Source organism: Rana temporaria, chromosome 3 (assembly GCF_905171775.1).
Source record: "Rana temporaria chromosome 3, aRanTem1.1, whole genome shotgun sequence".
Taxonomy (NCBI): domain Eukaryota; kingdom Metazoa; phylum Chordata; class Amphibia; order Anura; family Ranidae; genus Rana; species Rana temporaria.
This window is the reverse complement of record NC_053491.1, coordinates 44319386-44333748: the sequence shown is the minus strand read 5'-3', so window position 1 is coordinate 44333748 and position 14363 is coordinate 44319386. Positions and strand designations below refer to the sequence as shown.

The following is a 14363-nucleotide window of genomic DNA, read 5'->3' as shown; positions in this document are numbered from 1 at the left end:
CGAAGATCATACCCGGAAGCAGCGGGAGATCATCTATCTCGAAAACGATAAGTACGGCATTGATTTTAAAAAAAATACCCATTTCTGCTCCCCTTAATTAGCCTCAATCTAATGTTAAAAATTTATTTTTTGGGTGAACCTCCACTTTAAGGTCCTTTAGTAAATGACTATGGCCAGTTATGCATCTAGCCGTGTCTGCTTTTATTCCATTTTCGAATGCGTTTTAACATGTGTTGCAGTGCATTTACACTATTCAGTTGTAAATGCGCAGACAAATGGAATTGCCTAATTTTTCTTGAACCGCAGCACGCCACAAAGTTTTGAACCGCCTCATTGAATAAGTTCTTCTTATGACACATGCAATGTATTGCTTCACATTGCATGCGTTAAAGTGCAAAGATGTAAATGGGGCCTTAAAGTGTTACTAAACTCACAACAGTAAAATCAGTGTGTATATGCAGTAAAGCATTCTTGTTATACTCACTGTGGAACTTAAGGGGTTAATCCTCTGTATTGTGTAAAAAGGCTCTTTGATCCTTTATGCACAGATCCTCCCCCTCCTGCGGGCTCTCTTGACAATGCTAGATAAAACAGTCAGCAAAAAGCTGCACATGCTCGGTTTGGTCTATATTGCTGGAGAGAGTATTTTCTTGTTGAACTGAGCTTTTGAGTTCAATGGCATGTAACTCCTACATGTGGGCGTGTATACAGATCCTAAATGACAGCCCAGTCGCTCCTTTCTCCTCCATGCCCTGTAACTAAAAAAAAAAAACCAGTGGATGGGATGTCGCATCTTAATGGATGATCCGCCTCCCATAACAGCATGAGGACACAGGCTATTGTGGAAAACTCCTCCTACCTGAACACTCGGCACTCGGGCAGGCCTTACAGTTCATCACATAATTGTGGGTATACAGATCAGCCAAAAAGGTATTTAGTGGCAGTATTTTAATGTAAAAAAGCTGTGGGCACTGCGGTGGGGCTGGCAAACAAGTTTCACATTACTGGGTTTAGTAACACTTCTTTTTAATAGGTAAGTAAACATTTTTTTGCCAAGTGAACTGTCTCTACTTCTGAATATCATTTTGAAATGCAAGACATTCACTTTGCTAAGCGGACAGTGTCTTTTCATTTCATAAATTACCCCAATACCTTTAAAACTTTTAGACCAAGAATTATTTTCAAGATTTGACACCAACAATGCTGCCAATCACCAAAAAGAGAAGATTCTAGCTGTAATTTTCTCACTGAAATATTTTTTTTTATTATTGTCATGTCCATTTTATTTATAAATAAGAGGGAGGAGATGATGGACAGCCGCACTCCAATAAAGTGTAAAAAATGGTGCCTTTTATTCCAGTAAAACGAAAACTACAACAGCAAAAAAAACTCCAAACAGTGGGGTAACAGAGCTGACGTGTTTTACATCGATAACGATGCTTACTCATATGAGTAAGCATCGGTTATCTATGTGAAACGCGTCAGCTCTGTTACCCCACTGTTTGGAGTTTTTTTTGCTATTGTAGTTTTCGTTTTACTGAAATAAAAGGCACCATTTTTTACACTTTATTGGAGTGCGGCTGTCCATCTCCTCCCTCTTTTTTATGCTTTGTGCATTGCCTGCACCCATCTGGTTTTTGAACCATACTCACCCCTGAAGTGCACTTGTCTGGAGCGGCGGTTTTCTTTCTCCATTTTATTTATATTCCTTTCATTGTTGCTTATGGAAATTTTTTTGCATGCGATTTTGATTATGCAATCATTGATCCATATACAGCAAAGAACCGCCTTGGCATATGGGCTGATATTCTTGTAGCTGAAGCAGCGGTAAAAGGATTCATCAGCATGTTCCTCAGTAATTTTCATGTTGTCAGCTCTGATAATCACCTACATACATCTTTAATCTCTATTTCCAGGAGATATTGTAATATGGTCCCCCTAGAGAAGTACAAGTCAACAGACTGTGAAACTGAATATACTTCAATGCAGCCATTGTATCCCAGGCATTTCATTAAGAGTTCATTAGAATATGATTGTCTTGTACAGTGAGCTGCTCCTGGAGAATTTTTACATCACCAAATGTATGCTGCTCCATAAAACCTTTCTTAAAGCGGTGGTTAACCCTCAGTAACAACATTCTAGCATTAAATTAAGCATAGTAGCGCGAGCTACAGTATGCCTTTATTTATTTTGCCCCGTACTCACTGCTCAATCCTATAGTGAAGATTCCGACTCCCCGCGGGGAATGGGCGTTCCTATCCAGAGGGAAGATGATTGACGGCCGGCTATGGCACGTCACGCTCCCCGAAGATAGCCGGAGTAGGTCTCGGCTCTTCACGGCGCTATACGGCGCCTGCGCACAGACTATGCGCAGGCGCCGTGAAGAGCCAAGTCCTATTTCGGCTATTTCCGGAGAAGCGTGACGCACCAGAGCCGGCCATCAATCATCTTCCCTCTGGATAGGAACGCCCATTCCCCGCGGGGAGTCGGGAATCTTCACTATAGGATTAAACAGTGAGTACGGGGAAAAATAAATAAATAAAGGCATACTGTAGCTCGCGCTACTATGCCTAATTTAATGCTAGAATTTATTTATTTTTATAGGGTGAACCCCCTCTTTAAGTCGGATTTACTCTGTATTTTGTTGCTCTAGTGGAAAGTATAATTGAGTTACTTTGGTAGTCCATATATGTACGAGGGCATTGCATGTGCAGGCATGATGTGGTCATGTTTAATTAACCGCAACAGTAGATGATTGCACAGACCTGAATTTTTGACTAAACTAGGCTTGCTGTTGCACTCTATAAAGAGAGGAGGCGGCAGAGCAAGAGCCACTGTGTTTGTTTTTTGTTTTTATTTTTTTTACTAGTAGGGGGCAGTTGCTATAAGTTTTTCAAAGGTAACTGGCTCATTTATGGCTCAACCATAAACCGCTTGCACAAAACCCGTGAATGATCGGCCCTGGATGCAGAGTCTATGCCCAGGGCCAATCATTTGCATGTAATCCTTTCATGAGCGATTACACAAATATGGCAGCCAAATAGCTGCAGGGTCTGTCGGCCTCCCATTGATTTCGATGAGGCTTCCGACTCGCAGATAGTCGCAGGGAACCCATGCTGAGTGTCCCACATCGAATCACAAATGGCCCCAAGTGTGGTTGGGGCCTAACTAAAAACATTTTTATTTTTTTGGTAAGATTGGTGAGGGATTAGAACCTCTGTTGGGCTGTTAAGGATGTCTGCGTCCCGTTAGAGCAATTTAACCTCTCTATTTGCCCTGTTTGTTGTTGGTGAAATGGAAAGAAAATCACAAAAGGAGGCAAAATCTTCCAATGGGGACTTTTAGTTCTGGTAATAACATTGGATTTACATTTTTTTTTTTTCTACCTTAAAGACTACAAGGGGTACCAGGTCAAAGGTGTCCTTGGGCGACATTCTCTATTGGGGGGGCAATTCATTGTCTGTGGAGGAGTACTCAACAGTTTTGAATCTGTGTTCTCAAGAAGCAAAACCAAGCAATCGAGTGGCCAGGAAAACCAAGCCTAAATGTATTTATTTGTTTTCCTGGTGTCTGAGCACATGGCACTGTTTGCACATGACACTTCTCCCTTCTTGATTGCCCAGTGCAGGAATGATTCTTTGCCTAGAGCACCCCTATATAGGAGGGGAACTGGTAAGAGAGACTTTATGGGGACAAATAAACCTGCATACCTGGCTTTTCTTTAGAGGGGATGTCCGCTGAAAAAAAATATTAAAAGCCAGCAGCTACAAATTCTGCAGCTGCTGACTTTTAATATTAGGACACTTGCCTGTCCTGGAGTCCAGCGCCCCCCCGCCATCCTCGGTGACGGAACCAGCAAGTGAAGCGCACCGGCTTCACTGCCCGGTTCCCTACGGCGCATGCGCGAGTCGCGCTAGGCCTGCTGATTGGCTTCTCCTGTGTACTGGGAGCCGAGTGTTCCCAGAACACAACGGGGAGGGGGGACTGGAGGTGATGTCATGCCCGCAGTCTGCCCGAGACTGTGTGGCCGGAAGTGGGTGCAAATACCTGTCTTTAGACAGGTATCTGCACCCCCCTCCCCCTGAAAGGTGTCAAATGTGACACCGGAGGGGGGAAGGGTTTATCAGCGGGAGTTCAACTTTAGGGTGGAGCTCCGCTTTAAAGTAGTAGCGCAAAAGCTCTTTTGGCCTACTTCCCCTGTGGGTCACAGGAATGCACTTCGTTCTCTACTCGTGTGATCTGTATTCAGATGACAGTGGGCTAAATCCCCCTGGCTGACGTCACTCAGCTGGTCCAGACTCTGGGAAGATCCTGACTTTAATGTGCTGAACTGCAGCTGGCTCAGCCTCTCAATGTGCTGCTGAAAACCTGAGCCAGCTGCTCCCTTCACAGCCCAGCACCCCAGTGAGCACTGAAGGGGCAGAGCAGAGAGCAGTGACTGACAATTCACTGGCTCTCTAAAGACCGAGAACTGAGCTATCAGCGATCTTTGATCGCTTAGTTCTCAGTCTTGGAGGCGATGGGGGCAGATGCAGCATCCAGCTAGATGAGGTGTGTGTTACTTTTTCTTTTTTTTTTTCTTTTAGAACCCGCACTTCTTTTAATGTCTATGGCCACTAGAGCCCTGTATCTGTTAGCTACACATGCGTTACAATGGTTCTGATTCTTTTGTTTTAAATATATCTAAATCTAGGCTGTAAAATGAGCATAACTGTGTATTTGCTTTCAGAGGTGCGGAGATCCTGTACACCCTGGCGATCAATTATGCAAGGAAAGCTGGCTTGGAAAGTAAATATCCTCTCTCTGATTATGCTTTGTTAACGGACGCCAGGCGCAACCTTGGTTTGTTTCAGCACCATGATGCCATCACTGGCACAGCAAAGGAAGCTGTGGTTATTGACTATGGCGTACGGTGAGTATCCAGCTAGTATAATTCAGCATGGTGCAACAGCTAAAATAATCTTCGCTTGTGGATCATTTGAATCTGCTAGATTCTATCAGCGAATGTATTTTTGCTGATTATGTAGATTATGGCATAAAGATAGGTGGGTGAATTGGCACACTTGGTCAATGTTTGAAATAGACCTGTCACTTTGTAGTAGATATAATAATGCAAAGCTGAAGAAAGGGGAGCATTCGAAATAATAGTATAAATACTGTAGCTACTGACTTTTAAAAGTCAAATCCTTTCCTGTCCCTGGTTTCTAGCGCAGTCTTCCTGCAGCTGGTTCTTACCACTGCGGGTCCCTGCTGCCGCCATCTTGGATTTGGGAGCTGGCTGTGACTTCCTAAAGAACCACAACCAGCTCACAACTACACATCTGCCAGAACACACAATGTAGTGAGATGCAGTGTTCCTACAGTCTCCTGAGACATGTGATTTGTCCCAGGAGGCTGTGTGTGGTGGCAAGGAGGGTAGGATGAGCAATGACATTCTCAACCAGGTGGGAACTGAGGAGGTGGACGCAAATATCAGTGTAAAAAAAAAAGTACCCACTCTGTAAGAAAAAAATAATAAATAAATCCCTCAAAAGTGTTAAGGGCAGGCATGGGGAGAAAAGTGTCATTTTCACTTTTTAGTAAAAACGAAGACAAACATATGTCTGCCTAAAGACGCTCTTTAACCACTTAAGGACCAGAATGATTTACCCCCTTAATAACCAGACCATATTTTAACTGAGTGCACGGTCTTGCGACATTGTAGCTAAACAAAATTGACGTCCTTTTTCCCCCCACAAATAGAGCTTTCTTTTGGTGGTATTTGATCACCTCTGCAGTTTTTATTTTTTGCGCTATAAACAAAGACCGAAAATGTTGAAAGGGAAAAATATTTTTTACCTTTTTTCTATGATAAATATCCCCCCCCCCCCCCCCAAAAAAAAAATATGTGTATATTGATTGGTTTGTACAAAAGTTATAGCGTCCACAAAATAGGGGATAGATTTATGTAATTTTTTATCAGAGCTAAAAATGGCCACTGATTACTGTATAAATGACACTGGCAGGGAAGGGGTTAACACTAGGGGGCGATCAAGGGGTTAAGTGTGTCCTAGGGAGGTGTTTGTAACGGGGGGGGGTGGGGGGGGGTGGGACTGACAGGGAGTACAGAGAGATCGCTGTTCCTGATCACTAGGATCAGACAATCTTGCTGTACTCTCAACACAGAACAGGGATCTGCTTTGTTTACAATGGCAGATTCCAGTTTTGCCACTCTGAGGAGCGATCGTGAGTGGCCGGCGTGCATCGTGGCCACCGGAGGTGCGCACGCAGTGTCTCGTGCATGAAATTACGTACGGGTATGTTGTTTTGTGCATTAGGACCGCCCTGCCGCAGTATAAATGCGTGGGCAGTCCTTAAGTGGTTAAAAGTTTGTTTACATGTGAATAAATGCCATATTTTTGATGTGGCATTTATTTAGCATTTTTTTTCCTCATGCACACTGGATGTTAAAATAAGGTTATAAAAACATCAGTAGCTTTGTCGTGAGTTTTTCAACGTTCTTGCAATAGCGTTTTTTAACGTTTTTCCGCGCCAGCGTTTTTTTAGCTTTTTTTTTTTTTTTTTTTCAATTGATCAAAAACGTTAAATGCTGGTGAGTGATGTTTTTGAGCGTTTATCGAAGTTTATCAGCGTTGGAGCGTTTTTACAGCTGAGAAATGTCTCTCAGAACCCACTAGTTTTGTTTGTTTTTTACTGCCCAAAACTGCTGATAACAGCCTATCTGTGCATGGACACATAGGATAACATGATGGGGAGTTTAATGACTGTAGAAAAAAATGTCTACTGCCAAATCCATCTTGCAGAGAATTCACAAAAATCTCCATCACGGCACAACCTAACGATTAGGGGGTTAAGAGCCTGTGAGGAAGCGATATATATCGCCTCTCCACTGCTTCTCAAATTACTCTGAAAAGCGATCTGCGTGAATCACATTTTTCCAGTACCTCTTTCACGCTAAAATAAGTGCCTGAAAAGCTCACAAAAACCTATTTCCATTCAAATCAATGAATGCTTTCACACTGGGGCAGTGCAGTGAAAAAACTCCTGCAAGCAGCATCTTTGGAGCGCTAAAAAAAGCGCCTCGAAAGCGCCCCTCTCATTGAAATGAATGGGAAGCGCCTCCAAAGTGCACAAAAAGCGCCTCAAAATGGTTCTTTTGTCCACGTGACCTTCAGAAAAGCTCACGATAACTCCAAAAGCGCCAATGTTTTATAGGCGGTTTTCAAACACCTCATTGTGAAAGGGGTCTAAAGGTCAGGTTGGCAAATCTCTCACCATCTTGCAACTGGATCTTTGCATTTTTTCAGGCTTTTGAACAGACATTTTACAGTGTTGGTAATGCCTCTTGCACACTGCAGCTTGAAAACGCGCAGTACAGCTTATTTTAGCTAAAATACAGCCCATTAATTGTAATGTGCCTATGCACACAGGCGCGTAAACAAGCTCTGTGTATTCTTTAGTAAAAAAATGAAATGGAAAAATCTGCATTTTTTTTTGGTCAGTAATTTACGCCTCATGCGTGTATTCGCGCACATTTGAACGCAAATTTGCACAGATTTGTCCATTTGACATTGTCAACACGAGAACACGCTTGATCGGAAATGTGCGTGAAAGTTGCGCAACCGCATATCCGTGAAAATGCATAAAAAAGATCTGAAAAAGTTCAAACAGTAGTATCGTATGCCTTTTTTTTTTTTTTTTTTTTTTTTTTTCTCTCTCTCAATCCATTGAGCAGAGCTTCGGATACCCTTTTGTGTTTTAAAATATGCTGAAACTGTCATCCTAATTGCCCCAAACCATTGTTTCTGTTAACTGCATAACTCCCATTCATAGATGCCGCAATTAAAACATGATGGTTTTCCTTCCTTTTATAGCCTAGAATTTCTTACTTCATTTTTAATGTTAACATGATTCTTTTTTTGCTTCTAACCCCAATCTGTATCTGGCTGTGTCTTCTTTGCATGTCAAGTCTGCATGTTTTTCTGTATCCTACTCAGGTTACTCCATTCACTGATGAACCTGAAACGCATCATTATCAATGCAGCTCACTACCTGGTTGTGGCAGACAAGGAGAAGTATCACTATGATCACTCTGTTCCATTCTTCAGCACGGTAACTGTATTGTGGAAGTAACAAACTAGCTCTTCTCCTGTGTTTTTAATGGGTCAGGGTGACTTAATAAACTCCACTGTGACTTCAGATAAGACAGAGAGTAATGAAACCTCAGTCCATTCCTTCTGCTGGGATGCAGCCTGGTACTGTAAATAGAAGCAGATGGAGGACAATAGTTCATAGCTTTGATTTGTCCTATTCTTCATAACAATGTTTTTGTCACTTCTAGTTTATGGTGTTTTCATATTGTACCATAGGGCTATTTATTGCCTACAGTAAAAAATGATCTGCGTTGTACTAGGAAGATAAATCAGCTTTTAGCTGTCTTTTGCCAAGTAGGTTTGAAAAATAAAATAAAATAAATCTAATTGCTTTCATTCCTGCCATGAGATTGCAGCATAATTCAGTATCCTGCAAACCTGCTGCACAATTTAATTGGCTGACCAGCATTGGGGCTTTAAGTCCCCATTCACATCTAGGCGTTTTGTCGCCTGTAGTGCGACGCCGCTGCCGCCAGAGGGATGAAAAGACATTGCCCTCTATGGAGATGGTTCACATCTCCACGCCTGTCGCCTGAAAAAAGGTCCCGGACCTTTTTTTCAGGCGGCGTTCGGGAACCATCTCCATAGAGGGGCACATCTAGGCGGACAATCGCGGCGTTTTGTCGCCGCAAATCGCGGTACAAAATGCCGCTATTTGCCGCCACAATTCGTGGGACAAAACGCTGCGAATTTGTCTGCCTAGATGTGAATGGAGCCGAAGTGTTATCTAACCAGTAGACATGTGCACACTGAAATATTTTGTTTCGTAATTTAGTTTTCGTCCAAAAAATAAATTTCTTTAGTTACTCCCGAAATTCGTTTTTATTTATTTCGTTTTTCGTTAAAAAAAATGCATTCGTCCGAAAATCCAAATTAAGGTCGAATTTTTCATTGAAGGCTTATGGTGTCTGTCGAATGTTCTAAGAAGAAGAAAAGGAAAAAAAAATCGACAGAATCTTTAAAAAAAAATTAGACTCTTCATGTCCCTCTATGTCGAATCTTCATGTCGAATCTTTTCTCTCTATGTCGAATCTTTTCTCTTTATGTAGAATAATATTGGACTAATAGAGTTAAGGTTGGGCACAATTAAAGCGGTGGTTCCCCTAAAAATAAAATGTTGACATCGCATTTAGCAAATAAATTACAGTTAGAATCGGCTTGTTTTATTTAAAAAATACCTCCGTACGTATCGTTTCCATTATTCGGTCCCACCGCCACTTCCGGGTACGATGCAGGCGGTGGGCGTTCCTAATTGATTGACAGGCATCCGAACGACGCATCCATCGCGTCACGAGATGCCGAAAAAAGCCGAACGTCGGTGCGCATGCGCCGTATAGAGCCGCACTGACGTTCGGCTTTTTTCGGCATCTCGTGACGCGATGGATGCGTCGTTCGGATGCCTGTCAATCAATTAGGAACGCCCACCGCCTGCATCGTACCCGGAAGTGGCGGTGGGACCGAATAATGGAAACGATACGTACGGAGGTATTTTTTAAATAAAACAAGCCGATTCTAACTGTAATTTATTTGCTAAATGCGATGTCAACATTTTATTTTTAGGGGAACCACCGCTTTAAGGTCGAATCTGTCATTGAAGGCTTATGGTGTCTGTCGAATGTTCTAAGAAGAAAAAAAAAGATTCCAAAAAACGTTAAAAAAAAAAATTGATTTTTCATGTCTCTCTATATTGTCGAATCTTTTCTCTATATTGTCGAATCTTTTCTCTATATTGTCGAATCTTTTCTCTATATTGTCGAATCTTTTCTCTCTATGTCGAATCTTTTCTCTCTATGTAGAATAATATTGGACTTTATAGAGTTAAGGTTAGGCATATTCGACCGCAACGAAAATAAAGCATTTGTTTATGTCGGATCTTTCGGTTTTCGTTTTCTGTGCTTTCGTTATCGTTTGTTAAAACGATAACGAAAATACCTGAAATTCGGACGAAAATGCATTCGGACGAAAACGAATGCACATGTGTACTAACCAGTCACGTACATGTATAGTTCATTGGGTCCCTTGACACTTTAATATGAGCATAAGGCTTATAGAGTGGTTTTCAACCAGTCACATGCATGCATAGTTAAAGTGGTTGTAAAGGCAGAATGGTTTTTTTTCTTAATGCATTCTAAACCCACCCATGTGCAGCAGCCCCCTTTAATACTTACCTGAGCTTCATCTCTATCCAACGATGTTGCACAAGAGACTCAGCTGCCCGGGACTCTTGTTCCTCATTGGCTGAGACAGCATCGAAGCGCAATTGGCTCTCTCTTCTGTCAATCAGTCGGTGAGCCACTGAGGAGAAGGGGGAACGAGGCCAGGCCATGACTCTATGTCTGAAATAGACACATGGAGCTGTGGCTTGGCTTGGGTGCCCCCATAGCAAGTTCATTGGGCTGAAAATTGCAATGCACTGCATAGGAACACAAGCCACGATACCGTGGGATTTACATGTGAACCGATCCTCTGAGGTTTTTTGGGGCTGGTAAGCAAGCTAGCAGAATTTGGCTGTAAATTGGATAGCATTTTACTTGCTAAAATTTTATTTCTCTATACCAGTCTTGTGACTTTGCCTGCTCACTTAATTTTTAAAGCGCATCAATTAATTTCTGAGGCCTTCTCTGTATTCCCCCCCCCCCCCCCCCCCTTTTTTTTTTTTTTTTTTTCGGGCCCCAGTGCGTTTTGGAGTGTTTTTCTGCTCAATTGCAATAATTAAATGAAAATAATTAAACTCTAACCCCAACCCTTAACCCTAATATAAACCCTCAATCCTAAACCCTAGTCCTAATCCCTAACCCTAATATTAACCCCTAATCCTAAACCCTAATAACGTGAAAAAATTACATTCAGCGCCAAACAAAATAATTAATAAATAAATTGAATTATAATACAAAAGCTGCTCCTCAAAAACAATACTGATTGTGAATAATTAAAAATATAACTATTCAAAAAATTATATATATATATATAATACTGAATTCCAAAAGTGTCTCTACGTCCAAAAAAAGACCCCTCAGAATCTGTAAAAAGTCCCAATAAGTGTTCAATCAATGCATCACATGTAAATGAAAACAAATCTTCTTTCTTGAGTATTCTTTATGTGCAAAAGGAAAGGAAAGCCGTCACCAACAAATCCAATCTTCTTAATCACCCTCTAATTGGTGTTGAAGCAAACAAATGTGCTTACCAGAATTAGTGGACTATTATAATTAAACAATAGTCTTCTAGACTTATGCAGGATTGTGCCTGCATGCACATCGGACAGGAAAATCAATATTGAGCCTCAATGCCAGGGATTCCAGATAGGATATAATATGAAAACAAAACAAAAAGGCAATGTGCATTATCGCTTTAAAATTTATTGTATAAAAAGTAGAAAAAAACAAGAGACATATGGCCCAAATGGCCTCTTACTTTAAAAGTGTCTACCCGGCACTGGGGCTGCAGGCGTGTCACCGCTACCTTGCGGTGTGGTACGTGACAGGGTCGTCTAGTCCGGTGCTGGCTCCGTAGCACGGCTCGGCGTCCCAGCTGTCAGCTAGTACGGGCAGGGAGGCACGTCACGTGATCGGGTGGCGTCACGTGATCGGGAGGCGGACCCGATCACGTGACGTGCCTCCCTGCCCGTACTAGCTGACAGCTGGGACGCCGAGCCGTGCTACGGAGCCAGCACTGGACTAGACGACCCTGTCACGTACCGCACCGCAAGGTAGCGGTGACACGCCTGCAGCCCCAGTGCTGGGTAGGCACTTTTAAAGTAAGAGGCCATTTGGGCCATATGTCTCTTGTTTTTTTCTACTTTTTATACAATAAATTTTAAAGCGATAATGCACTATTGGCATCTCCATTGCCTTTTTGTTTTGTTTTCATATTATATCCTATCTGGAATCCCTGGCATTGAGGCTCAATATTGATTTTCCTGTCCGATGTGCATGCAGGCACAATCCTGCATAAGTCTAGAAGACTATTGTTTAATTATAATAGTCCACTAATTCTGGTAAGCACATTTGTTTGCTTCAACACCAATTAGAGGGTGATTAAGAAGATTGGATTTGTTGGTGACGGCTAACCCTAATAACACCTAACCTAACAAAATAAATACATAAATTCCCTTAACGTTTAAACCCTAACCCCCTTACAAAAAAAAGTAAAACAATTAAAATTGAAAGTGTTGGTAAAACACAGCAACAGATGGTATTTGAATAATTAAAAAAAAGCCAGAGCTTAAAAACGCTGTACACAAACGCTTAAAGGTGCACATAAACACTAAAAAAAATAGACACTCAGGTGTGAATGCAGCCTTAGTCTAACTGTTTATTCATGCAGTATATGGATTGGGTGATGTCACTATAAACCTTAATGGAAGCCCTGGAATCAAAAATGTCTTTTTTTTTATTTTTGTAACAAACCATTTCAGCGGTGTACACTTTTTTCATTAATATTTTTGCATTTCTTAACTAATACAATGGGGCTTATTTACTAAAGGCAAATCCACTTTGCACTACAAGTGCATTGGAAGTGCAGTCATGGTAGATCTGAAGGGGGCATGCAAGGAAAATAAAAAACAACTTTTTAGCTTGCACATGATTGGACGATAAAAACAGCAGAGCTTCCCCTCATTTCAGATCTACCCCTCAGATCTACAGCAACTGCAATTCCAAGGGCACTTTCAGTGCACTTGTAGTGCAGAGTGGATTTGCCTTTCGTAAATAACCCCCAATGTACTTTTGTGCTGACTTTGTCATTCTATATGGTTTAGATCCCTCTCCTCTCTGAAAATGCATGCCGTTGGGAGCACAGATTTGTGAATAGGAAATACATTTACAGTATGCATTATTAGAAACAAAAAAAAATGCATTTGAAGTTAATGGCATTATGTACTTGCACATACACTGTACATACCCTTTGTGGCTCCATTTGAATTTCTTTGGAAGCACAGCTCCCATGTACTAAAATTGAATAGGATATCCTTTATTTTTGCTTTAACCATTAAATGTAGTATGTTCTCTTGTAGGATGACAGCCGTTTGACTCAAGAAGCCATGCCAGAGAAAACTATTATCAAATTAGGTTCCTCTCCACGGTATGTTGGTTAAGGCATTTCTTAAAGTGATACTAAACACACACACACTATTTAATTTTATATTGTCCCTTTTTCTTTATATGGGTGATGGCACTGTAATTATTTTAATAAAATAAATAAATCTCAGTCGCTTTTTCCTAATAAATATACTGTACAGCTGTCACATGACCCAGCTCTCTCCCAGCCTGTCTGCAGGGAAACATAAGCAGGAGGAGCTTCTAGTCCTCCTGCTGATCACATGTTCAAAATAAAAAAACATTTGGAATACAGAGTAAAAATAAATATCAATAAACTGCTTTATATTGGCATGTGTGGAGATAGAGATAGAAATCTTTATTACTTTGTGAAAATAATATGGTGTGGGCAGATTTCTGCCAGTCCCAGGCTGTGTCACGCCCCTCCAGCCTGTGTCTTAGAATAAGGAGGAGGTGAAAAAAACATGTAATATCTCTCCCCATTGGCCCAGATTCACATACCTTGGCGCATAGTTATGCCGGCGTAGCGTATCGAATATGCGCTACGCCGACGTAGCGCAGAGCGACGAGCACAGTATTCACAAAGCACTTGCTCCCTAATCTACGCTGGGTTCCCTCGACATAACTCGTCTTAAGTGGCAGTGGGCGTGAGCCATGCTAATGAGGCGTGACCCCATGTAAATGATGGGCCGAGCGCCATCAAGATACGAATAACGAACAGCGCATGCGCCGTCCCATGGACGCTTCCCAGTGCGCATGCTCAGAATCGCGTCGAAACAACTGCCTAAGTTACGTCGAATCACTGCCTACGACTTGAACGTAACCTACGACTAGCCCTATTCACGTACTACGTAAACGACGTAAAAAACGACTGTGTTCCCTGGTGCAGCCATTTGCATTGATGCTGCTGACTTACACCTGCTTTATGCGGCTTAACTTTACGCCGGACGTACGACTTGCATAAACCACGTATATTAATGCGCCGGGCGCAAGTACGTTCGTGAATCGGCGTAGCTCACTCATTTGCATATTCGAATCATAAATCAATGGGAGCGCCCCTTGCGGCCAGCGTAAATATGCGCTCACGATACGACGGCGTAGGAAACTTAAGTCGGTCGGATGAAGCCTATTTTCAGGCGTATCTTGCTTTCAG

The 14363-nt window shown here is 41.9% G+C and overlaps 1 protein-coding gene across 3 annotated transcripts in view; it reads left to right on the top strand.

Annotated features, from left to right (window-relative positions):
- The window catches only part of MAN2A2 (mannosidase alpha class 2A member 2), a 185109-nt gene that overhangs the window by 131254 nt on the left and 39492 nt on the right, over positions 1-14363 (top strand). For all 3 annotated transcript variants that reach the window (XM_040342482.1, XM_040342484.1, XM_040342483.1), the window contains exons 11-13: positions 4730-4912; positions 7998-8112; positions 13168-13235. In XM_040342482.1, coding sequence (XP_040198416.1) covers positions 4730-4912; positions 7998-8112; positions 13168-13235 — 366 coding nt within the window. The remainder of the gene's footprint in view (positions 1-4729; positions 4913-7997; positions 8113-13167; positions 13236-14363) is intronic.